The following is a 25328-nucleotide window of genomic DNA, read 5'->3' as shown; positions in this document are numbered from 1 at the left end:
TTTTGCCCTCTGAGCACTGTGTCACTTTGCCTGTCACTCCTTAGTCTGGGTTGCTATGAAAGATGAAAAAAAGAAAGAAGGGGACTTTTTTTTCCTCCTTCAACTTTTCCCTCCCAGGTTCTTTTTTATTAATCAAATTTCATACTTAAGACTTAAAATTCTCCCTCCATTCCTGATCTCCAATTCCCATCTTTTTGGCCATGTGAAGTTTGGGGATGACTTGCTACTTTTATGCTGAACTTTTTACAAATGGTGGCTTGATTAAGGCAACAATAAAACTATGGTTTGGGTTTCTTTTTTTTTTCTTCTCCCTTTGAGCACAGAATAATAGAAAAGAAAGAGACCTCTAAAGTAATGGAGCTTAACTGCCTCATTTTACAAAAAAATAAAGGGAGCCCCCAAGGGGGACATGGATTTGATTGAAGCATTGCAGGCATGTAGTGACTAAGGCAGGACAAGAAACAGGTTCCCTGTTCATTCTTCAGACAGATTTTCCCAAGCTGCTATTTCCCCATGTTTTCAGTTGATTCTGCATCCATCTTACTATCTCTTTTGGGGGTTTAGCTACTTGCTTCCATTTCACAGGTAACCAAACTCTTTTGAAAACAAACACATTTTTTGTTTTCAAAGACAAAACTTTCAAATATCTACAGTCTTTATATTTATCTACCTTTGTTCGCACATAGCTCATCTTGTATCATCCCCATTTCAGTATCTGCAGAGTGCACAGGTCCTGCCAGTGACCAAGATTAGAAAATTAGCATTGTTTTCCCCGAGGTCTCATAACCTATCCAGGACTTGAACATCGAGCTCATGTCCTGAAATCATCTGTCCTGGTGTGTTTACTTACTCCGTTTGTGTTTGGCTTCACTGAGTTGACAAGGTATTCTCCATTAGAACAACAAATTCCTTGTGAAAACACCATGGTGATGTCCTGTCCCTGAGCGCAGCCATCAGATAACCAGAGAGGCAGATGAGAGTGAACAAATCTTTGTTTAGCTCTAGGAAAAACTGTTGTGTATCACATTGCACACCTACACGCATTAGACTCTCCTTCTTGCTTTTTGTCCCAATCGTTGTTACTTGTTTTAGAAGTTGGTCCTTGAGGCTCAGAATATATACCATTATATGAACTAGAGAGCAAATCTGAAAAAGTTGTTCTTTGACAAGTTTTGCAAAACACAGGGCTGGGGCTGTAATGGGAGGAGGAAAGGGGTTCTGAGAGCAAGCTACTTTGGTGGTCACCTTATCTCCCAGGACCTTCTGTCTTGCAGGAGCTATAAAGCAATCTTGTAGTCTGGGACAGAGAACATGTTTTCACCTTTTTTCAGCCAACTGGGACCTCACAGAATCAGCATTTGGTACATTCTTGCTGGTTTTCCTGGCCTGTTTCTGATCCAGGAGGCCCTGCCCATGGGGAGCTGGTCTTTGGACGAGTATTTGATTAGGGCCCTTCTTGGGTCCCTAGGGTCTTGAGGCACAGCCATGTAAATGTCTCCTTTTCTGGTTGATTTGCAATGAGTAGACACCATCTGTTAAATTAAAGATTCCCTTTATGGAGGGTGGTGAAAGGCTCATGTGGAAGAGACACTGTTATCTTTCAAGCAAACAGTTCATGAGGTTGAAGAGCTATGTTCTTGGCCCAACATATGTTTGCCCAATGACTGTGGGAGCCTCCCCCCAGCAGGCGCTGAATTCTGCCCCATGGAGACGTGCACACATACCGCGGCTGCAGCACACCATGTCCACTCCCTTACATCTCCCCGGTAAAGAAAACCTCCATTTATAGAACCCGCCAAACAAACTCACTCTTTAGACTCTTAAAAACAAACAAGATCCTGAGGCCACAGGCTCTATGCGTACATGTGTGGTTTTGTAAAATCTCAAGCCGTGAATCAAAATAATTTTAGAGACACAGTCAAAGCCCAGGCCCAAGCCTTGTCCCACCAAGGTAAGGGAAATGCAGGAAAGATTCTCTGAGCTCACAGGACAGCCAGATGGATATAATGATGGGAACAAGCCATGGAGGCATCTACTGTGTTCACAGGACAGTTCTGGCTCCTCTTTCTGTCCTTGGGACTCACTTGGGATAACTTCAGGACAGTATAGGAGATGGGTCCAAAAGGTGACCCCTACAGTGTTCATTTTTTTCCCTTCAACTTCTAGAGCCCATCTTGCCCACACCAACTAATACTATGCTCTCCTCTAGAGTCCCTTGATATTTGAAGTCCAACTTCTTTCTCCCTTCCCATAGATTATAACCCCATTGGGAGCAGATGCCATGACCTGTGTATCTTTCATGTCCCCAGATGTGGTGCTTGCTAGAAACTTGCCATGTAGTTAGTGGATGCCACATGCATATTTTCTGGGTTAAGTAAGTCTTTCTGGAATGTCAGTGCTTGAGTGCCAGGATCAAGTGAGCTCTCCTTTAGTTCCTATGCCAATATGGCATAAAGCATACATAGATAATCAAAAGATTAGAATTCCATTGCATTGAGATTGCAACTTAGCTCAAGCCCATCTCCTCTTGCTTAACGCTCTTTCTCTCAGAGTAACAAACATACTTACAAATCTAACTTACTACTCTTCATTATTTGCCAACTACTTCCCTGTCTATATCTATTGATACTGTTTGACAGTAGGGGACCGAACCACAGTCCTCATTGTTGCCCCAGAGATTAGCAAAGTACTGGATACATAGTTGTCAGTCAATGCATTTTGGGGGATGAATGAATGAATAAGCTATAGAGGTACATGCCAAGGGGAAATTTACCATTGGTCAATTTTGCTTATGAAATAAAATATAAGAACTAGTTCTTCAGGGACTTGTTCTAGGAGAATGCGAGTATAGATTGAAAGACAAAATAATTTGAAAACTATTTAGGTTTACCATTACAAATGAGGACATATTATGAATGAATGAAAGTTATAAACAAATTTGAATAAAGGAAGTGGTAATTGTGAACTTCAATTCTGGACTACAATAGAAGTGTTTTTATTTTTTTATTTTATTTTATTTTATTTGTGGGACCCTCGCTGGTGGCCAGGGATTGAACTGGCACTGCAGAGGCTGCGGGCAGCCTTGCAACCCAGCGCTCAACCACTGCACCACCAGGGGAGGCCCTACAGTAGAAGTTATTAAGAGGTTGTTGGGGACAGTGGTGGGACCACTATGACATGCCCAAAGGTTCTCGATGTGATTAGGTTACTAGGTGTGGTGTCAGGTAAGCAACTTGACCTCTCTGAGCATTAGTCACCCTCTGTGAAGTGAAGAAAGGGACACCCTAAAATTCTTCCAGGATTCAAAGTCTTTGAGTGGACGGACTATGACAGGACACATAGAGCTGTGACTCTGACATGTGGCTAACAGGCTATCAGAGGCCAGTGTGTTGGCATGTGCCTTTTTAATTATGGGACTATCCCCACAGTTCAAGAAGCAGCCAAGAGCCCTTGCACAGTCTCAGCTAGAAGATTAAAGTAAGGCACAGAGTTTAGTTGGTGGGAAATGACAGAGCTTGAACTCTACTGTTGCTCTCTTTCTACCATGCTGAGTCATAAGGGACCGTTGGGCAGGGAAGAAGTAACACTTAGTGGCTTGTCCTTGCAAACTGTGTGTATGGGAAGAGCTCCAGTGAGATGTACAGCATCTAGATAATATATCAAAAGTCAGTAAATCTAGTCTTTGCAGAAATTCCCTCTAAACACTGTCCATGACTCTAGTCTTTAATCAAATATGTATAGTGACTTATAAGGCAGTTTTGGTAAAAAAGCTCTTTCTAAGTTTTTTTTTTTTTTTTAAAGATTCAAGTCCTTTCTTCCCAACTTAAATAATTTTCTCTCTCTATCTCTTTTTGGATTCTGCCTCCTGGAATGCCATAGATGTAGTACTTTGACACACCTAAGCTGCTTCTGCTCCTGGTTAAATAATCTTTTTTTTTTAAAATAACCATGTTGTATTTTTTTTTTTTTTAAGATTTATTTATTTATTTATACAAGCACTGGGTACAGTCAGAAGCACGGGAGGGTGAGAGAATTCACCAGAGCCAGAGTGGGGAGCAGAGCAGGCAGAAGGACCGAAGTACACTGCTGAGGGGAGCAGCGGGCGGCAGGAGAGGTCTGCGCGCCATGTGGGACCCTCCTCTGGTGGCCGGGGAGCAGCCGGGGATCGAACCGGCGCCGCAGAGGCTGCGGCAGCTTCGCAACCCAGCGCTCAACCGCTGCGCCACCGGGGAGGCCCTGGTTAAATAATCTTAACGGTCTCAATCACTGTTTCTTAAATCCTTCACCCCTTGTTCTCCTAGCTGGTGTCTCTCAGTGTGGGTACCCTGTTCAGTTTGGCACCCAGAATAGAAACAAAAGTTCTGATAGAGTTACTTAAGAGCCAGTAGACTTGATGAGGATCAAGTGAACTTCTGTAGTGACACCTCCACTCTGGTGATTCACACTAAGCCTTCTCTACACACTGCTTATCACCCAGGGTTCCTCTCCTTCATGTTTGAAGAGTTGTGTTGTTTTGTTTAAAAGTAATATATCTTGGATTTTATCCTTATTGTAAAAATATTACTCATGATAAATCTGGTAATCTTTACTGGATAAATCTTTACTTGTCATAAAGTCACTTTGTACAAGACTGTATTAACAGCAGTTTACAAACTAGAAACCTCTAATGAAGACTAATGACTCTTAACCATCAATGTGGAAAACACGGTACAATTAAAGTTGTGTGGAGAATGGGTGAAGCACATGGGATCTCAGTGTAGGCACCATATGTGTCACAACTTAATTTTTGATGCTTAAATAGCTAGATATCTGCAGTTGTCTGTCTACAGTATTTATTGATGCATGTTATTTCATTTTATAAACATGTTGAGCTTATTTAATCTTTCCTCCATGACCCTACTTTTTTTTTAGACTTGTTTACAGCTACTACAAATAATCCATTGTTGTATTTAAACCATGCACATTTCTTTGATATTGCTGGATAATTTGTTAGAATTGGTAGAGAAAAAGGTTATCATTTCTGAAGTTTTCAATAAAAATTGCCATTTAGAAAGTTTCTAACATTTTTATTCTATTAGTGTTGTTTGTTACCTTGAATTTTTAACAAAATTGTTAAAAATTAAGAAAGCACTATATTTCCTAGTGAAGAGATATATTGTTTAATTTGAATATTTTAAATTCCCTATGAAGTTGAGACTTTTGCCACATTTCTATGGTTGATCATTTGCATTCCTTCTATATTTTCTGTCCCAATCTCTTGGTCATTTTTCTCTTAGAGCTGTCAGCTTTTTGTTAATGATTATCAGAAGATCTTTACATATAAAGGATGTTAAACTTTAGGCTATCAGAAAGATTGCAAATATTTTTCCCAATTTTCATTTCCCTTTAGTTTTATTAATGCATTATTTTGGGGTAATTGAACTTTATATTGAGATCTTTACCTTAAATAATGTGAAATTTCATCTTGTTAGTTTGAAGCAATTGCTTGATTCCAAACAGGATCATTTTGAATCCTATAGCTTGCTGCTGAATTTCTTTCTAGGGCCTCCATAAATGTGATAAACACATCCTTAACTAAGTTGCTGTCAAACACCAGGACCATAGTGCCCAGAACCTTCCCATCAAAGCAAACTGAGCTATTAATTACTGTTCTTCAGTTGTGTGTTGTTTTTTTTTTTATTTATGCATACGAGAACTGGGTGTAGGTGAGCGGTGCAGAGGGTAAGAGGATTTACCAGAGACAGAGTGGGGAGCAGAATAGGCGGATCTACTGAAAAACACTGCTGAGGGGGCCAGCAGGCGAGACAGGAGAGATTTGCTGCACAATGTGGATTATCTCCCTGGCTGTGGGATCGAACTCAGGCTGCAGTGGCTGGTGGATAGCTTGATAGCACTGAGACTTTAAGCCTTGCACAACTAGAGTTTGGAGACTCTTAACTCCCTTTTCAAATTATTAGATATGCACGTACCCATTTTGGGGCTTCTAGTTCTTTACTCATTCTCCATAATTCTGATTTTTGATGGGTTTTTGGATTCAGATCTCTTGTGCCAGCATTGAACTATATCCTCTGCAGGTCAGGGATTATTCACCATCACAGAACTCAATAGGGCTTTGGTGGTACTTGACAAATTCCACATGAGAAACTGTCCTGTGGTGTCAGTATACACTGTCTTACACAGCCCAGATAATTTTTCATGTTCTGTATTTTAAAGATGACCTCACCCTTCATTAATGGCCTTATCATGTGGATTAGTTGATTTATATTACTAATTGTACATACATACCTGGTTCTATGACCTAATGACAGAAAAATATACAGGCACTATATAGAGACAACTGAACATACAGTACTATATACAGTGATATATTCTATATAGCATATGTACTATGTTTAGTTATATGTATATAATCATTTAAATGAGGCAGAAAGAGACTCTCTCATGGTGTTAGGTGAACAGCCTTCCCAAAAATGTCTAAATATGGGTCCTCCCTGGTGGCGCAAGGGCTTAAGAACTGCACTGGGAGGCAATCCAGCACAAGTTCGATCCCTGGCCAGGGATCAACCCACATGGTGAGGCAGACCTCTCCTGTCTCGTCCACTGCTCCCCTCAGCAGTGTATTTTGGTCAATCTGCCTGTTCTGTTCCCCACTCTGTCTCTGGTGAATCCTCTTACCCCCTGCATCTGTGGCCTGTACCCCAGCTCTTGTATGCATAAATAAATAAATCTTTAAAAAAGATGTCTACACATTCTAAAGATGTGGTGCCAGCAGGCTTTTTTATAGGACAAACCCTCCAATTCTTTACTTTCTTCCTTCATTCCCCATAGATAGCTCTGCGTTGCCTGTTCTGTCCTGTAGCTTTGGACACAGCGTCTGTGGTCAGTTAGTTTGCAGACATTTCCCAAGGACCTGCTTCTGTTCCAGGCACTGCACTTGGTGTGATGGAGTAAGACAGGCACTGGGTACTGTTTTAATTATTTGACAACCTCCCTGGTTGATCAGAAAGTTCCTGGCTTGAGTAGGATCCTGGACTGGACTGTGGTGGGCAGTCATCACTTTTTGCTGAACTTTGGAGATGTCTGAGACTCAGGGTAACAGGGAGGGGCCTTGAGGTACTCAGAGCTGCAATTATTTACCAACTGGTAAGGTGGTATTTACTGTCCAAATATTTTAATAACTGTGCCAGTGCAGACTCAGTGGATATTGTTGCTGCCTGCTGCCTGTTCTTGAATGCATGATCCTAGCTTAGCGAGGAAGATATTCTGTCCTCTGTACGAATACAAATTTAGGGATTGCCCTAGCCCCTGGTCAGCCTTCCCAAGGCCAGCTTTCTGTCCTACCCTTGGGATTCTTTTTTTAAAAGATTTATTTATTTATGCATATAAGAACAGGCCAGAGGTGTGGGGGGTGAGAGGATTCACCAGAGACAGAGCGGGGAACAGAACAGGCAGACTAACTGAAATACACTGCTGAGGGGGAACAGTGGGTGATACAGGAGATGTCTGCTGCACCTGTGGGTAGCAACTTGGCTGGCCAGGGATCGAACTTGTGCTGCAGAGGCTGTGGATAGCTTCACAGTGCTGTGCTTAACCTGGCGCCACCAGGGAGGCCCTACCCTTGGGATACTATTGGCAGCTTTTCTCTTAGTAAGTCATAGCTTTGTGGCAAAGGAGTAGTCAGTTGGCAAGGAGAGACCAAGTCCCCGTTGTGCATTTGACAGTTTTCCAGGTTTTAAGGAGGTTATATGGAGATCCCTTTTTGTTGGCGGCTGAGCAGACAGAAACCATCCAGAAAGACCATTATGGAGCAGGCAGTGGCCAATCATTGAAGGTCTACGAGACTACAAAGTGAGACTGACACCAGTTGTATGGAGTAGGTTCTCTAGGATTATCCTGGCCTCTCAATTTCCTCAGTTAAAAATAAAGATATTTACGTAAGTATAGTGGAGTAAGTAGGTAAAGATCTGAGTGGAGAACTTATTTTTTAACTGGTTTCAGAACATTCCAGCCTTTGGTCCTAGATTTGAGACCCACTGTGCTTCCATAGTGATCTGTTTCTGTCTGAGTCTGGACATTTGTCTCCACATGTTCCCTGCCATCTCTTACCATATATGAGTGTCACCCCTGGTATAGGTTGGGAGCCGAGGAGGAGAAAGGCATCTTATTCTTGCCACAGCCTAGATCTTGGGGGTAGGACTGGCAATTCTTGCACAGAGGCGGGTTCTCTGACTTTTCTGGGTTTTGCTGCATAAGAGGTGGTGAGGGATGGCTATGGGTTAGTAACTTCTCTGCCTCAAACCTATTAGCCCTGCCCTGTCCTGGCCCTTATCCTTCCCCATTCTCAGAGTAGCTTACTTTCAGGGAGAGGATGAAGGTTATTTCAGGGAGAAGATGAAGGTTACTCAGTATGCACCGCCCAGGAGCTGAAGGGAGTGGGCTCAAGGGACAGCCCCCTTGTGGGGCCTACCACCCTACTGAGGGAGACCCCTCCATAATGGTTCACAGCCAGTGGCCTAGCTTGGGCCAGGCAGCCGAGGCCTGTTTAGTGTCGCTGTTTTTATAAGCTAATGAGGGCAGAGTGTGAGCCATGGGCAATGATGCTGGGATATTAACTGTGACAGGAAGCTTGATCATAATTATCTTAACGAGGATAGGGTTAATTACAGAGGAAACTTAGAAGTTCTCTCTGTTTGAATCTGCTGGAGCCGAATGCGTTGTGATGTTTTGTCATTTTGATATGACTTTGGAAAAGGCACTGGGACTCTCCAGGCAGCCACATTGACTCCTGGGAGAGCCCAGCTGGAACCCTGCAGCAAAGGTAACCAAGCAAGAGTACCTGTGGGTGAGAAAATGGGCAGCTTTCCTGCTGGTGGGGCAGGAGGCAGGCAGTCAGCAGTGTGCGTCTGAGGTGCTGATTAGATTTCCAGAGCAAACCACCTGCCCCAGATAGGCTGCACACTGGCTCTCCCTGTCTGTCCTTGGTGTCTATTTACAGGGCTGAGAAGTGCTCTCTCCAGCTGGCTGCTCCTTGGTAGCTAAAGAACCTTACTTTCCAGCACCTGACCTTGGCAGAGGTGCCTGCCTTACCTTCCCAACTCACCTCTTAAACATTCATATCCAAAGGCCAGCAAGCAGGTACGTCACCTCACAGTGACGGTCTCCTTGTCCATCTGGGCTCTGATCTGGGGTGTAGCTCTCCATTCCGCAGTCCAAACACAGGGTTACAGCAGAGAAATGACAGTCCCATCATCTTTTTCCTGTAGCTACCATCGCAGTTCCATTAAACAACATAGATCTGTGTGGATCCTTGAAGCCTTTTTTCTTCTTACCTTGTCATTTTATTTAACAGCACATACCCGTTTGTAGGTCTCTTGTAGAGAGGGGTGTGCACTCCAAGATTGTTGCAAATTTATTTTTCCTACTCTTTCCAGAAAAACAGCAGCAACAACAAAAGTAAAATGTTGAAGAAGTAAAAATTAAAACCATCCTCTATGTGCCAGCCACGCCCCAGAAATCTTTCCCTTTTTATTTCCCTTTACAATGCCTTCTGTCTTCTGTCCCTAATCTCTTTGCTCTGAATCTAGCTGATTAAGTCACCAAGCGTACCACACAGTGATGACATGGAGGTCAGGTTTTCTTAATCAGCAGCTCACCAGGTAACATGCTTTGGTTTTAACTGAGCAACTAATAACATTACATGGCAAAAAGGATCTCAAATCCAGGCAAGTGAAAGGGGGTTTGAGCCTGAGCTTCCCTGCTCCTCTCTGAATCCTCACTCCTTGACATGAGTTCATCCCCTACCCCCAAGAGAAAGATTGTCTGTGCAGGCACACCCTCCAGTGTTTCACTGGCTTTGGACTTTGTCCCTCATCATAACCTGTCATTTTCTCCCCTGAAGCACTTTTGGAAAGAAGCTTCCCCCTGTTTGCCAGTGGCCAACCATTAGCTGACCCACATGATGAGAGTACTATATTTGTATAACATATCTTGGGAACAAAGTGTATTTGGATGTTGCTTTTGAGTAGGATCCAACTGATGTTTGCGCACAAAGGATTTATTAGTCACCCATAAGGTGCTCTGCCTGGAGGTGGCCTCTATGCCCCTTGTAGTGAGCGGTGCATAGTCCTGAAAAGCACTTTAGGATCATCACTCATTAACTCCCATGGAGGGGAGAAGTTGGAGAAGTTCAAAGTTTTCCTGCAGAAGCAGACTTACATTTGCACATTTGTTCACTTGCCCCCAATTCTGCATCCTGAACCTGCCCCCTGCAATCTCTCCCCTAGCCCCAGGGGAGATTAGCGGATCAGGGATCCCAGAAAAATCAATGAAAGAAAGGAGGAAGGAAAAGAAAGAAACCAACATTTACTAGTAACTTGTTAGTCTTATTTTGCATATTCTCCACAGGCTCCCACGAGCCTGATGCATCCCAGAAGAAGGAGTTCATATGGGTTATCACTGTGGCCACATTCACAGCACAGGTCGGTGGTAGCTCTGAGGTAAAATCCCACACCTTCCTGGCTACCTGTGTTGAAGTGGTATTTTGAACTACTGAAACATGAAGAAGAGAAATGCAACACCCTAAATCCCAAGTGTATGCAGCATTGCCCTCCCGCTGAGAAGCAGGTAGCATTGGCTCTGGGACCAGGTGTGGTCTGGGTGCTGGGCTCTGGTGAGGCTGCATGACGTTCAAGTACCAGGAATGGGCCTCGCCTGTAGCGCTTCGGCCCAGCAGAGTCTGGAGTCCTAATTACTTATTCACCAGGCACATTACACCTCCCAAGCAATAACACCCTGTTTGGAGTCCTCTTGTCAGAGGTCCCACAGGGAGATATAGATGCCTCCAGAAAGCTCTGGTGCTAAGTACACACGCAGGCCAGATGCGCAAGCATTGCCCACGCAGGCAGGTGGGTCTGTAATGGGAGTGCTATCAGTAAATGAATAAATAGTGTGGACGACATCTCCCTGATTCCTCACATTTTATAGAATAGCCAGGAGATCCCATGCGAGTCCACCCTCTGGTCGATGTCGTAGCTCAGCTGTCAGCCTATGCAAGCTCAGCACAGCTCTGGGGTCTGGCAGGTGAATGGGCTGGGACTAAGTGTCTCTATCCGCGTAGGCCCCTCCACCGAGGCTTGCTTTAATTAAGGTCTGTGTGCACGGGAGCGAGCACATGCGCACAACTGCCCCTCTGTCCCCCACCCGCAAGCTCCTGTGCCCAGGACATTAAGAGTTAACTTTCAGCTAAATGTATAAACTGGGCTTTTTTTCCCTTTCTGATACTTTCCCCCCTAAGCTGGGTTCTTAATTTTTTCAGATGCCTGTTTACTTACTGCTTCGACATCTACATTGATACACAGGGCACTTCTTTCAAAAAGAAGTGAGAAATCCACTTTTCATAAATTAAAAACAGTAACTTTACGCCAGGAGTCTCAAAGCAGAAATTCCCCCAACCTCTTCCCTAGCGCCCACCCCCAACCCAACAAAAATAAAGCCCAAAACAAAATCAAATAAAAGAAATCTTGAAAGAAAAAGAAACAGCCTTCTCAGGCTGGAGTGATTATTTTCTTCCACAAATGCCTTGCTTTGGGGGCCAGCTTTGGGCACCGGGTAGAAGCAAATTAAGTGATTAGTAAAGGAAAAAAAAAAAAAAGCAGAGGAGGAGAAAAAAAAAAGTCAAAGGCAGAGAACGTAGAGAAAGCAAGCTTTCCCTGCTGCTTCCTACGACCGTGCAAAGGAGAACCGCTAAGAAATGATACTTGAAGTTATATTTATTATTGTAAGAGGGGTATGATATTTCTGGGCAGGAATGATGGATGACAACTTAAATTTGTGTCCAGGGAATGAAGGTGAACTGTGACAGAGTTATTTATCTTGGGAATGGAGGTTAGGGTCAGCCGAGGCTGGGTGCCTGAAGGCACAAGACATTGACAAATTTATCCTGCAGGCCGTATCTGAAGCCCTTTGTTTTGGATCCTGGCTACTCACTAAGTGACCCTCATCCTTCATGTTGGCAATGCGTGAAGGATGCGGTGAGTGCCAGCGGCCCCTTCCCCCCGCCGCCCCCGCCCTGGCTCCTGCTACTAATTCTTGTCATTCACTTTGCTGACAGGCACCAAGCCCAAACTATTCCCAGTCCTGAAAGGGAAGGTTAAAATATTTATTTCGGCTCATAATGGCCTCCCTGATTTAGTGCAGGATCATTTTTCCTGTTGCCTTTGTCATTGCAGGTCACTGGAAGGACTGAGCGCTTTCGGGAGCCTGGAGGAACTCATCTTGGACAACAATCTGCTGGGGAACGACCTCGTGTTGCCAGGGTTACCCAGGCTCCATACCTTAACCCTCAACAAGAACCAAATATCCTTGCCTCTGCTGGCTGCCCCCACTCCCCGCCCAGCCCCGCAGTGGTCCCCTCCCGCAGATCCTCGTCCTCCCCGCCCCACACAAATACCTGCGAAATGTCAAATGAGTTTTATGTGTCAGCTAAATTAAAGTATGTGAAATACAGTCCATGGGCAGACAAAGCGTTCTGTCTTCTGGCACTCGGGACACTTCAGAGTAATTTATTATAGGTCATTCATAAATGAAATGCACCATTATATCTTCCTGTTGCTCCATTTTAGTGTAGAGATCTAAGTTATGGCTGTGAAGAAATCTTTTTAATAGATAAAAATAGAGAAAGAAAATAATGTCACGCCTGCTGAGAAGGCAAAGCTGGGTTCTCCTGGCTTGGGCTTGTGTAGGAGGGCGACCTCTGGTGGGAACTAGGGGGTAATGCGGGGAAGCACACTGCCTTCATGGAGGGTTCTGGAAGGCTCTGCCAAGACTTAGAAAACAGCTCCGGCAAAGGAGAAATTAGGGGGAAGCTAAGGTGCAAGATAAGTGTGATGCCCAGGCCTGCCTCTGCCCTCTGTGGTGTTTACTTGACTGGGTAATGAGAGCCGTCTAGGAGAACCATTCTTGTATCTGGGTGCTCCTTAAGTCTTTGAGGACCTAGCCAGCCAGGACTGGGAAGCACCAATTGCTCTGGAATGTGTAATAAGCTAACAATGGAATCAGGATCTTTATGCAGCATACAGCCCCTCCTGTATCCGAGTTGTGCATCTCCATGCCCTCACAGTGCGAGTTGTATGTGGCAGGGGGCTTGTGAGGTTTGTTGATTTCTGTATCCTTCACAGCTACTAGAATTATAACCTGACTCAGAGCTGAGGTTTAATAACTGTTGGTGGCATGAATGAGTGAATCATTCTCATTCGCCGTCCTTTAATCTTTTATTTTTAATTTTTCAATTACGTTTATTGAGGCAACCATTTATAATACCGGCTATGTTCTCAGTGTGTATGTTCACACCTCTGCAAATGTATGTTATCACACGAGCTGTCTTTTGTTGAGCAATCCTATGGCTCTGTGTTGGATAATGTTAGGCATACAAATTGTTTTTCATTTTTATCCAGCCCTCTGGTATGGTTTCTCCATTTACCTAGATGAGGAAAAAGGTGAAGTATAGACCCATAGCCAGACGTTTAACAACAGGCTAAGTTCTGGATTCAGTCTCAGCAGCAGCTGTATCCAATGTTCTTTCCATTCTGCTGTGTTGCTTCTGACTTGAAGTTCAATCACCTTGTTTTATTGATAGAATATTTGAAACTTGGAGTGGTTTAGTCACTTGTTCATGCTTACTTGATATATTAGAAATAGAAAAGTGATCAGGGCATTTTCTCCTAGAGTATGAAATAAAATCAGATACATATATTAAATATACATGCATGCCTGTATTTAAGAATGAGTTACAAAATCATTTATTAGCTGCTGTTCGTGTTTCAAGTCATAAGCTAGTATTTTCATAATTCTGTAAAATATGCTACTTGTAGCCATTATTGACTTAATGAAGCAGAATGAGAAGGCCAACAAATAGATATCAGTATCTACTAATGAAATGCTGATGAATTTTCCCCCTCTCCTCCTCTTTGGTCAACCAAGTTTTCTGTTAATTGATTGGAAAATTATTATATTGATAGTATGTCTTGCGGCTTCCTTAACTATCTTAGTAATTTTCTTAAGTCAGTAAAGAACAGGAGGTTTAATAGATTAGAATTTGGATGATAGGGTTTCGCCCTCAGAGTACAGTGCTCTTTCTCTTTGGCCCACGCCACTCTAGAGTATTCAAGACCTCAGACTGGTTCAAGAGTCAGTTCAATCATATTTAGCTGTATGACCTTGGACAAATCATCCTCTAAGAGTCACTGATTTTCATTTTTAAAGGAATAAGTTGGACTTGGTGATGGGTTTATTCTCAGTATTTCTGTCACCAGAGATTACTAGGCCTCTTGGCATTATTGTACTGAGAGTTTATCTTTGTTTGAGTTCCTTTCCCACTCTATGCCTCCGTAGTAGTAATGCTGATGGAGTAATGATAATGGCCTGGGAGAGACAGAAGCGGAAATGCAATATGTAGCTGTGCCCCACATCACTCTGTCCAGTTACGTCACTGTGCTGCTGTAGAGCATGATGAGTAGGTACAAAGCGTGATAGTTGGCACTCTCAGAATGTAGCATGACTGCTTCCTTTCCTTCTGGTCTGTGGGTGTGATCATGAAAATCGGATAACTTTCTCCATATCCTTGACCTAGAAGTAATGGAATGAAAGGTAGATAAAAAGCAGTGATGTTACATACCATCCTCTTAATGGAATACTTTTGCCTGTCTTTTCAGCTAACAGTGAGCTACTAGCTTGTGAAAATTCCCCAGTTCTCCAATATTTACTAAGTTCCACTAGCTTTTGTTATTCTATGAAATGCTTCAACTTGGATTCTATCAATTAGCTTTGCTGCAAAATAACATCCTTAAGTTAATGATGTGAAACAACTAATATTTATTTCTAATTCTGTGACTCAGCTATCTGGGCAAGGCTCAGCTGGACAGTTCTTCTGCTAGTCATGTCTTGGGTTCCTCATGCAGCCATAGTGATCTAGAAGCTCAGCTCGGACTGGGCCTAATTTATATGGCCGGATTGTTAGCGGTTATTGACTCCATGCCTCTGCACATGGAAGGGATGTTCACAGAACATACGCCCCATTTTGTAAGTATTTTTCATGTCCTTTTTGCATCATGTGTGTTGCTCTCCCATGGCCAAAGTGTGGATTATGCAAAGTGTGGATCCATGACTCATTCTTCTAACAGTTTCTACACAGGACTTGGTAGGTTATCTCTTAAGATTTTATTTCATATTTGTAATAAAGTGAGCTCTAGAATACAATAATTATTGACCTTCTAAAAAGGTAAGTAGAAACTCTTTCTTTTAAATTGTATCTTATTTTAGATGTATTAAGAAACTTGCTGTCAAATTGGGTTCTATTTCTGCTTCTTTTGTGAAATTGGCTTTGTTTTGAATTTTTTTCTTTTTTCTTTTGCTTTTAGGCATGGAGGCATGTAAAATGGTTATTCACCCCACCCCAGCTTTTCTGCCTTACAAATCTAGATTTTTTCCATTTTGGCTTTACTCATAGTTAAATGTCTATATAATACTCTGTAAATACTCCATAATAGGATCCTGAGGGCTTGGGATATGGGCCTCTTTTAGCCTTTGGCCAGAGACACTCTTACATATAGATAAGAAGTTTTGAAGTCAGATTTCCTGGGCTTGTAGCCTAGGTGTGCTGCTCATTACATGACCTTGGACAAACTATTAAAGTTCTCTTTGCTTTGGCTTCCTTTTGAAATGAGTACAATGATAATACCCATCCACAGGTGGTTGTGAGGTTACTCTATCTCACAAAGATTAATTTCTAGTAACATAGGAAGTAATGTCAGGGTCAGTATTGCTGCTGTTATTATTATCCTAGAGAATTATGTGAACTTCTCTGATCTTTGTAAGGCCACAATATAAACAAGTGCGGAATACAGGTATATCTTGTTTTATTGTGCTTTGCCTTATTGCTCTTCCCAGGCAGTGCATTTTTGAAATTTTTTTACATCATTGTTCATTTTTAAACACTATTTGCTTCCCCCCACCCCCTCAGGTGTAGTCCCCATAGAATTTCCTTCATCAGGTAGTGTATTTTTTACAAATGGATGGTTTGTGGCAGCCCTGCATCAGGTAATTCTATCAGTACCATTTTTCTAACAGCATGTGCACTGTGTCACATTTAATTAAGGTATATACTTTTTTTAAGGTGTAATGCTTTTTGCACACTTAATAGACTACAGTATAGTGTAAGCATAACTTTCATATAACTGTATAACCAAAATTTTGTGTGATTTGCTTTATTGCGATACTTGCTTTAGTGTAGTGGTTTGGAACTTAGCCTGCAATACCACCCTGTATAGATTCAGAGTGGTTCTCTGTTTTTTTAAATTGAACATCACCCTCATATTGTGTTGTGGATTGGGTACTGTTGGTGAATATCTTCCCTTTTTATGTATAAATGGGGAGAGTATGAACTTTATGAAGTCACATAGATTGTCAGCTGTGGGGCTCAATGTCGAGCCCAGATGTGCTAATTCCCAGTCCCAGATTCAGAAACCCAGAGGCGGGGCAGTCACTGCCCAGGAGAGGAATGAGAGTGTGGGAGCAGTCCGCTACCTGTGCCTACTCTGCTTCCAGCTGCAAAGGGAGCTTAGGTAAGGGATTCCAGAGCCCAAACCCAGCATCTGAAAATCTCTTCTCAATTCACTGATACCTCACTTCCCAGCTATATATCTCTGCTTAACTTCTTATCTTCATTCTGTAAGCCCTTCTTTTTACTTCTGCTCAGCTCTCATCTTTGGTATCCCCCTGGTATGCCTACTAGCCTGGTCTTCCCTGGTGACTACTTGATCTTTCTTTGGTTCATTTCAATGGCAGCAGTGGACATTGATTGTGGAGTTGACCTCCTTTCCCCAATGTTCATGTTCTCAGGCTCAGTGTCTCACTTATTCAGCAGGTACACATTATTCCTGACTCTTCCGCAAGAGGTTTAGGTATTTGGCAACATTCTCAGCTATATCATGTCTGAATATCCAACACCAGGTAGGAGGAAAACTGATGTCAGAATAATGAAAAGATTTACCCTCATTTTCCCTTGGAATGGGGAGGTAGGGCAGTGACTTTCTGTCTTCCAAGTACAAAAAGCCAGCATATAAATTGTAGATCCAACAAGGAGAAAGACAGGAGAAAGAGAAAATATTACATACTTGTGTTGTGGTAGGAACACCAACACACTGACTCAGAAGGCTGGACGAGAACTCCACAACAGGTCACTATATCATCTCCAGAGGATCTCTGCATTTTGTTAGAGAACTCACTCTATCTGTTGGGTAATAGTATACATACTTCAGAGTAATAATATACTTCAGAGTATTATTGAGAGATTTATGGTGTAGTAAATGGGATATCACTTTGTTAACACTCAAAGACTTTACAACTTCTTGGTACATTTGACTGTTCGCCAAAGCCTCAATGCTTTAAATGAATGAGCCCAAACTGGAAATAATCGAGGTGTAGAGACAACTGGATAACAGCACCTGAGGGTCTCCTATAAAAGCATATAAGTTTCCTTATTTTTTAGTATTATAAACTCCTCTATGGGTTAGGAAGTTAGATATCAGTTATTCCCTAGAAATGTCATTTCTTTAGGATCTAGGTTGAATGTGACTCCTTACTATGTGGCCTTTAACCAGTTTCCTTAACTGTTATTTGGCTGTGATGATCATTATTTGGATGATATGTGTGAATCAAAATGAGATAATTTCATATGGACGATAAAGTTAGCACTCAAAAATCCTCTGTTAGGATGAGCTTTGATGAAATCCCTCCCGGTGGTTATCTAGGCTGCCCTGCCCTCTGACCTGAAGCTGAGCACAGAGGGGAAGGGTACATGTCCATTCTCACCTGGAAACAGCTTCATACCTTTGCGAATAGACTTGACACCAGGAGACACCCCTCCTCCCTCGAGCTCCAAACTTTCAAGGCAAGATGTTACTTTGATCTTGGGCCCTTGCAGAAAATCTCCCTTGGCAAGCCTCGCCATGACAGCTGGGCTCTGCGATGGCAACTTTCTGTAGACAATACTGAAAAAAATCTAAACGGCAAGTACTCTGGAGAAGACTTGATGAGGGAGACCAGGTGTGTGCCGAGAATCCAGCTGGAGAGAGCTGAACGCATGCCAAATAACTTCAATTTTAAAAAAGGAAAAAGGAGAAAAGGCACCCTTAGGAGAATCCCTGCAAGTGTCTCCACTGTGGTTGTCTTAGTTAGCCAGGGACACCAAATTCCTTCCTTTGATTGTCACTCGTTAATTTTTTATGCAACTTGACTAAAAGGGATGTGTCTAGTTCTGTCTCAGAGCCCACCATCAAGTAAGACAAGGCTGTGTGTGTCCTTGCTGACCCTTGAGGCTGAGAAACCAATTCAAACTCCTCTCTCATTTCATCTTCCAGTGGTGGTATCAACATAATGATGAAGTTCTGGCCCAGAGCATTCACGGAATAGGTGCCAGTGAGTCCTGGCTGGCATTGATTTGGGGAGACTATCTGACTTGGCCTGACTGATCATTTAGTGAGTAGTTAAAAGACTTAGGGAGATGGAGTAAATTCTGCTACACAGAATATCATAAATGAGGCAGACTCCAAGGCTCCAAAAATTCTAATCAATACAAAATTCCTTGGATTCAATGGCATAGGATGGCTAAAGCTTCTTGAAGTGTGCAGACCCTTTGCCCAAGAAGTTTCCCATGACCAAGGCATTCAAATAAATTGGTATCTCCACGGTCTCCAGTTTAGATGCAGATGTAGGTTTTATGGGGTGTGAAACTTACATAAATTGAAGAGGCTCTCTGAAAGGCAAATAATACAAAATAATGAATACAAAACTAGTCATGAAGATAAGTATTTGGGATACAAATATATCAAAGCAAAGCAAACTGTTTCAAATTGACAAATATTAAAAGAGTTAATATTTAGAAAATGAACCACCTTTTTATATTATCAAACATCCTTTTTATATTATCAAACATCTATAAACCCTGTTTTCCTATTTTTTTCTGCAAATTCCCCATCATATAACTTAATTATATGATGAAATTTTATAATTTCTGTAGAGAGAAAAGAAAGATAATTCCATCTAATTGAAAATTGATTTTTATTTTTAATAGTTTAGAAATGTTTTCCTCGGTGTTACTGCTCATCATTACTGAATTCACCACTAAATTTAAGTTAAAAATTTTAAAATTATTAAATTTGGGAAAATGCTGAGACATTTCTTTATATGAGCTCTAAGATGACTGCAAGCTCTGCAGTAAGTTTACATATGAAGATTTACTCAAACTGGGCATAACCCCCTGGGTTGTGTCATGCCAGGCTTCCTACCTCTTGTCACTCAATGTTGAGAAATGACTGGGAGTTTAGCCCAACTCAGTTTCCCAATATTGTCTCACCTTTAAAGTCTTAACAGTTTTGTATTCCATTCCTTCATTTTCCCACCTTTACAAATAATTGAAAAAATAGTCAAGGTTTAAAGAGTTTGTCTCCAGGAGGGAAATAGTTTGTGATCTGTCTTTTCCATCCATAGTAGAAAGGACTTGTCTTAGGTTGCCTGATGTCATTATCTGCTTGAATAATTTGAATCACCCCAAGTCAGTATGACAGCACCATTTTGACAACTGAATCTCTTGCAGTCCCACCAAAGAAATCTTGCTCTGGTCAGCATGAGTGATCATTTTGTCTGGTTTCCTTCCCGGGAATAAGGCCTGGCATTGAGTCTGTGGGGCAATTTGACAGGCATGAGACCCAGTGCTTCTTGGAGCATCTGATGGAGGATAAAAAGTCAGATAAAAAGTTAGGATAAAAAGTCAGAGGGATCCCTAAAGGGAAGAAAAAATGGCTGGGACCGAGACTCATGCCTTTCCAAGCTCAGGCATAGGGTACCCCACCTGAATGAGTGTGGCCTATGACCAATACTGAACAATGGACAGGGACTTAAAAAAATTGAGAAGGTCACTGCAAGTTATAGAGGTCTCTGTGGTACCTCTGGGGTCTGAGGGAAGCACTGCTACAGAGTATGGGTAGAAATTTCTTTCTCTTTAATGTAACTATGACTGAAGCATACGAAGACAGAAGTTCCTTGGAAAATGTAATTTCTTCCTGAAGTTGCTCACTATTCTTTTCATTGGTTATGTTTAGATGATTTTCTTGAAGTGTGTGTGATGATTGCATATTAAAATCTAGTGTGCATGTTTTATGTTAGGTGGTGAAATGCATTCATGTTTTGACTTCTGGCTACTTACCCACTGTGCTTGCAGCCTTAATCTTCCTGGTTGAACCTTTTCTCTGCTTGTCACATGTTCCCATTCTCATCATTCTCATTCTAGTGGTCATTTGTGGTCATTCTTTGATACTATTTTTTAAAAAGGTGAAGAATTGATAACTTCAATGTCCATTGTGCAGTCTTTGTTTAGGAAGTGGGGTTGATATTGGAAAATTGGAAACCATAGTGGATCCAAATGCTTGGTGTCCCTCTTATAAGCATTCCCCTTTCTTGCTTGTGATCTCCCTCTCATAGTCTCTGTCTTGCTTCCTTGAAGAATGCAGTATTTATTGTTGCATATGATGGTAGCAGAACATATGTGTGAAGAATGCCTAAAGGAACTTATTTTGGAGAATATAAAATCTTAGGAAGACTATCTGAAGGGTCATCTTGTGGATGAGAAGAATGTCTTATTCTTTGTGACTCCAAGCTGTTAAGTTTAGCGCAGTGGGTAGGAAGTTGAGGAAGATTCAATCCCAGAGGAAAGAAAAACTTTCTTTTATGCTTGTCAGAGAATGAACTACCTGGTGGTGACCCCTTGGCAAGTATGTTAGGGATTGGATTCAGACATTGATTGGATTTGGAGTTCATTCTTCTCTGACAAGTTGAAATGAAGTGTGAGAAAATCTGGGTAACATCCCATGGTTAGATAATTCTGCTAGAGTAAGCCAGCCCTGTCCTTTTATTTTGCTTTCCTCTCCTAGGTCCAAGTGGAGTTCATTCCTGCAAGTTATACCCTGAATCGTTGATTCGTGAGTGCTGCATCCACCCTTACATCTTTAGCATCTGTGTTTTCTGTTGTCACTTCCTGACAAGGGCTCCATTCTGTCTGCTAATGTTCAGTAACTCCTCTCTTGCACAGGCTGCTGGTAGTCATGGCCTCCATATCTGCTCTGTCTAATCATCACCATGCCTAGGGTCATGTACACATCTGTATGTGATCCTAAGCAGGAGTTGATGTTGGACTACTTTCCCAATATCTGTGATTCCCTGACTCTTGCTTTATTTGGTTTAGAGGTCTTGGTATTTACTTTTACCATACAGTGGATACCACTGAAGGGATGGATGGTAGAATAATTCCACTGTTATATGCCCCTCCCTCATGTTCTCCTTCATAGGCTATTACATCCAAAACAAATTCTCAAGAAACGCATTGTGACCTGCCTGACTTGGCGAAACCTATCCTCACTTACCTAATTTGTCTTCTCTTCCTATTTCTGTTCTCCTTCTCTCCCAATCTAATGCTTTATTGCCTCCAGTGAGGCCACTGAGCAATGCTTAGCTATACCACAGGCTCTCAGATCATAAGAGGATGTTGATCTTTTTTTCCATTTGTGTCATTCCCATATGTTTTAATGATAAATTACCCCATAAAGGAGAGTGGGGAATATATTTTAATGAGACCTTTGAAAATAATTCCTTACTTTTATTACTAGAAAAAAATAAAGTTTTATGCATTTGTATATTGTGAACATTTTACCACATGGAATCTACACTATAGAGGAAAGAAAAATGTGATAAAACAGTTAAGTTCACTGTGTCTCTCTTGAGTGATCTGGACTTAGCCTTTCCTGCCCGGAGAAACTGGGCTATGTCACCAACAGTGGGAGTAAAATATTATCCATGCCACACACCCACAGATATGTTGAGTTTAATCCTCACCCATGTCATCTTGTTGGAGCAGACTGGTTGTGTCTTTCACTTATAGTTTATGTTCCTTGCTAAGCTTGTTGTCTTTATGGGTCAAGATCCTTGACTTTTGTCACATCACTGATTTGGAGTGTCTGCTTGATCACCTGGCAGAAGTGACTCCAGCTCTGGAGTACCTCAGCCTGCTGGGTAATGTGGCGTGTCCCAATGAGCTGGTCAACTTGGAAAAGGATGAAGAAGACTACAGGAGATACAGGTGAGTATCTAGGTTTTTGAACCTAGTGGGTAAAGGGAAAATAGAATATTTGGGGAGGGCGATAGTATACTATGGGGTACACAGTCTGTGTTTCATAAATATCAGTGGACCTCCCATAATAATGTTAAACTTCACCTTTTGATATCCATTGTCTCCCTTTGCTGAGGTCACCAGAGTTCTAGGTCAAGGGTTGACAGACGTTTTATTTTTTAAATAACAAGTCTATAATAAATATTTTAGGCTTTGAAGGTCATATGGTTTCTGTTGTAACTCTTCAACTCTGCACCCAGTTGTGGTGTGGAAATAGTCATAAATAAGTCAATTGGCATGACGATGTTAGAATAAAACTTTATTTACAAAAACAGGCAACAGGTCAGTTTCAACCCATGAGCTATGCTTTGCTCAACCCTGCTCTGTGTTGTAAAATTTCCTGTGGTCAGCCTTAGAGTCACTTTTTGGAGGGAGAGCATTTTCCTCCAAAGTAGAGAGATCTTATATGTAACCCAAAGAGGACATTTTATGGAACTTTGTTCCATAAAGCTATGTATGCCTTAGCATCCACCAACTACGTGCTTGATAGATTCCAAATATAAATGCTTTTCATTTTACTCACTACTTCTAAACCATCTTCTTTGAAACTCCTGATCCAAACCCACCTCCCCTAGAAAGTCATCTTGATCTTATCCATTGTGCTGAACTCCTTTTATTTTCCTTATTCATTTTGATTCTATAAGCACTCATTCTTGAGTATTGTTTTGTAAATGTTTTTCATAATCTTATGTATAATCTCTCTCACTCCATTATGACATAATCTCTCATTAACACCCCACCTGAATCAACATGGGAAAGAGGGAGGCAGGGAGGGAGCAAGGAAGCACAAGGCAGGTAGGGGTACTGGAAAATTGAAGTGGGAGCATTGGGGAAACAGGATAATGGCTTGAGAGCAACTTTTCTTTTGGACTCATAAAAATCTATGGTGACTTATAAAGCAATATAGTTAGGGACAATTGTTTGATATAAAGGCGAAGTTGTAAGAAATGCTACAGGTTGTTGAATATTGTATATTAAAAATATGCACACATACATATAAGTAAGGCTACAGAAGAAATTCAATTGTATTTCTTTGTTGGGAAGAATTCTGAAACTTAAACCTTATTTTCTAGGTTTCTTGACTATTATTGTAAGGATCTGAGACTGGTTTTATTGTTTGTTTTTTAAGATTTATTTTTATTTATGCATATAAGAACTGGGACCTAAGCCAGAGGTGCAGGGGTTGAGAGAATTCACCAGAGACAAAGTGGGGAGAAGAAAAGGCACATCCACTGAAATAGACTGCTGAGAGGAGCGGCGGGTGAGACAGGAGAGGTCTGCTGTGCTATGTAGGTTAGCTTGCTGGCCAGGGTTGAACTCATGCTGTAGTGGCTGGCGATAGCTTTATAGTGCTGAGACTTTAAACCCCAGTGCCACCAAGGAGGCCCCTAGACTGGTTTTATACCAGGATAAAGCTCTAATCCTATTTTAAAAAAAATTTTAAATAGTTCTCCATTTTTATTTAGGATGTAGTAATGTGAGCTCTATTTGAATGTGAGCTCTATTAGTATAAGTATGATTAAGTAAAACAGGTGAGTATTTACAAATTTCTAAATCAGTCCTTTAAGTTTAAAGATCATTTAGAACTTAAGCACTTCTTTAGCATTCTTATCAACTTTGAAGCATGTAACAGCCTGATTTCAGGTATGAAGCGTTACTTAAAACATGTTATCTCCTTGCGGTAACTTACAATGTTTTGAAAAGGTCAAGGAAGTCCAAGAAAATTCTCTCAGAAAACATTTTTGTTCAACAAAGCAGTGTTTGAAAAATTAACTTGTTTTTGACTCTTTTCTTCAAATTTGTGTGTTTCTTTAGAATAGCACAAAAAAATTATAACGATGTGTGTGCTTATATATGTGTCTTATGTATGTGTATGTATTTACAAACATCTTAATAAGTTCATGTATTTCTGGAACCAAAAACCTATATGTGAATGAAAATGGCACATAATTTCATTTTTTAGAGAGAAGAGTGAGGGAAATCCCCAGTTCTGCCTCATGGCACCCAACTCTTGACAGTGTGACCTGTGTAAAATGGGAAGCATAGTCTATCTCAGTGACTATTAAACAAGTTTATATTTTTGAGTCATCCAAGGCATTTCTATTCATTTGGTTGCAAATGCAACAACATAGTCAAAAGGTAATTCTGGTGCTCAATTAAGAACTAATGGACTAAATAGTCTTTAAAATCTCTGTTGACTATGTAGCATTTAGAGTTCTTTTTTTTTTAAATACATGCTATATTGCACATTTCACTCACTACACATATGTCAATATTCAAAGAATGACTCCCAGTAGGTAGTGGCTGTGTTTTGTCCTTTGAAACCTCATTAATGCCTAAAGTCCTGCTGGCTATGGAATAGAGACTTAGTAATTGTTTACCAGAGCTGGCTTTAAGTTATCCTTTCCTCTGAGGAGCTGAGTACTTACAGAGAGCTGCAGGGCCTGTGGACACCCGCTGCCTGTGTGGAGTCAGATCCATTTAGATGCCAACAAATGCAGTAAATAAGCAAGGAATTATCCTTTAGACTCATTCCAAGTGCTGGTTGTTGGGTCATGATTCTTTAGTGAGGGCTTGATTTTAAAGGAGTGATTGATCCCGTAAAGTTGGCCCGGTTACCCTTCAAGCCTGTGCTTCCCACTCTGGGTCTGTTCCCCTGAAGGCTTTGAGGGGTGAGCCTGAAAGACTGTGTTTTATTTTTTTGTAAAGATTTATTTATTTATGCATACAAGAACTAGGGTACAGGTAGAGGTGCAGGGGTGAGAGGATTCATCAGAGACAGAGTGGGGAGCAGAACAGGCGAATCTGCTGAAATACACTGCTGAGGGGAGTAGCGGGCGAGACAGGAGAGGTCTGCTGTGCCGTGTGGTTTAGCTCCCTGGCTGTGGACTGAACTTGTGCTGTAGTGGCTGTGGATATCTTCACAATGCTGAGACTTAACTCCTTGTGCCAGCAGGGAGGTCTGAAGACTGTGTTTTAGATGTGCATGTGGCCAAGTGGTCCTCAGGAGCTGGAGTCTAAAGGCCGTTCCAGTCAAAATCACGTCTCCTCAAAA

At 41.7% G+C, this 25328-nt stretch overlaps 1 protein-coding gene across 2 annotated transcripts in view; it reads left to right on the top strand.

Moving 5' to 3' along the window:
* The window catches only part of LRMDA (leucine rich melanocyte differentiation associated), a 975008-nt gene that overhangs the window by 530246 nt on the left and 419434 nt on the right, over positions 1–25328 (top strand). For both annotated transcript variants that reach the window (XM_054690432.1, XM_054690431.1), the window contains exons 3-4: positions 12228–12356; positions 22046–22183. In XM_054690432.1, the coding sequence (XP_054546407.1) occupies positions 12228–12356; positions 22046–22183 (267 nt within the window). The remainder of the gene's footprint in view (positions 1–12227; positions 12357–22045; positions 22184–25328) is intronic.

Source organism: Talpa occidentalis, unplaced genomic scaffold (genome assembly GCF_014898055.3).
Source record: "Talpa occidentalis isolate TD23 unplaced genomic scaffold, MPIMG_talOcc4v2.1 talOcc4.8, whole genome shotgun sequence".
NCBI classification, from domain to species: Eukaryota; Metazoa; Chordata; class Mammalia; order Eulipotyphla; family Talpidae; genus Talpa; species Talpa occidentalis.
Note: the sequence above shows the minus strand (reverse complement) of the source record. Positions and strands in the feature narration are given on the sequence as shown.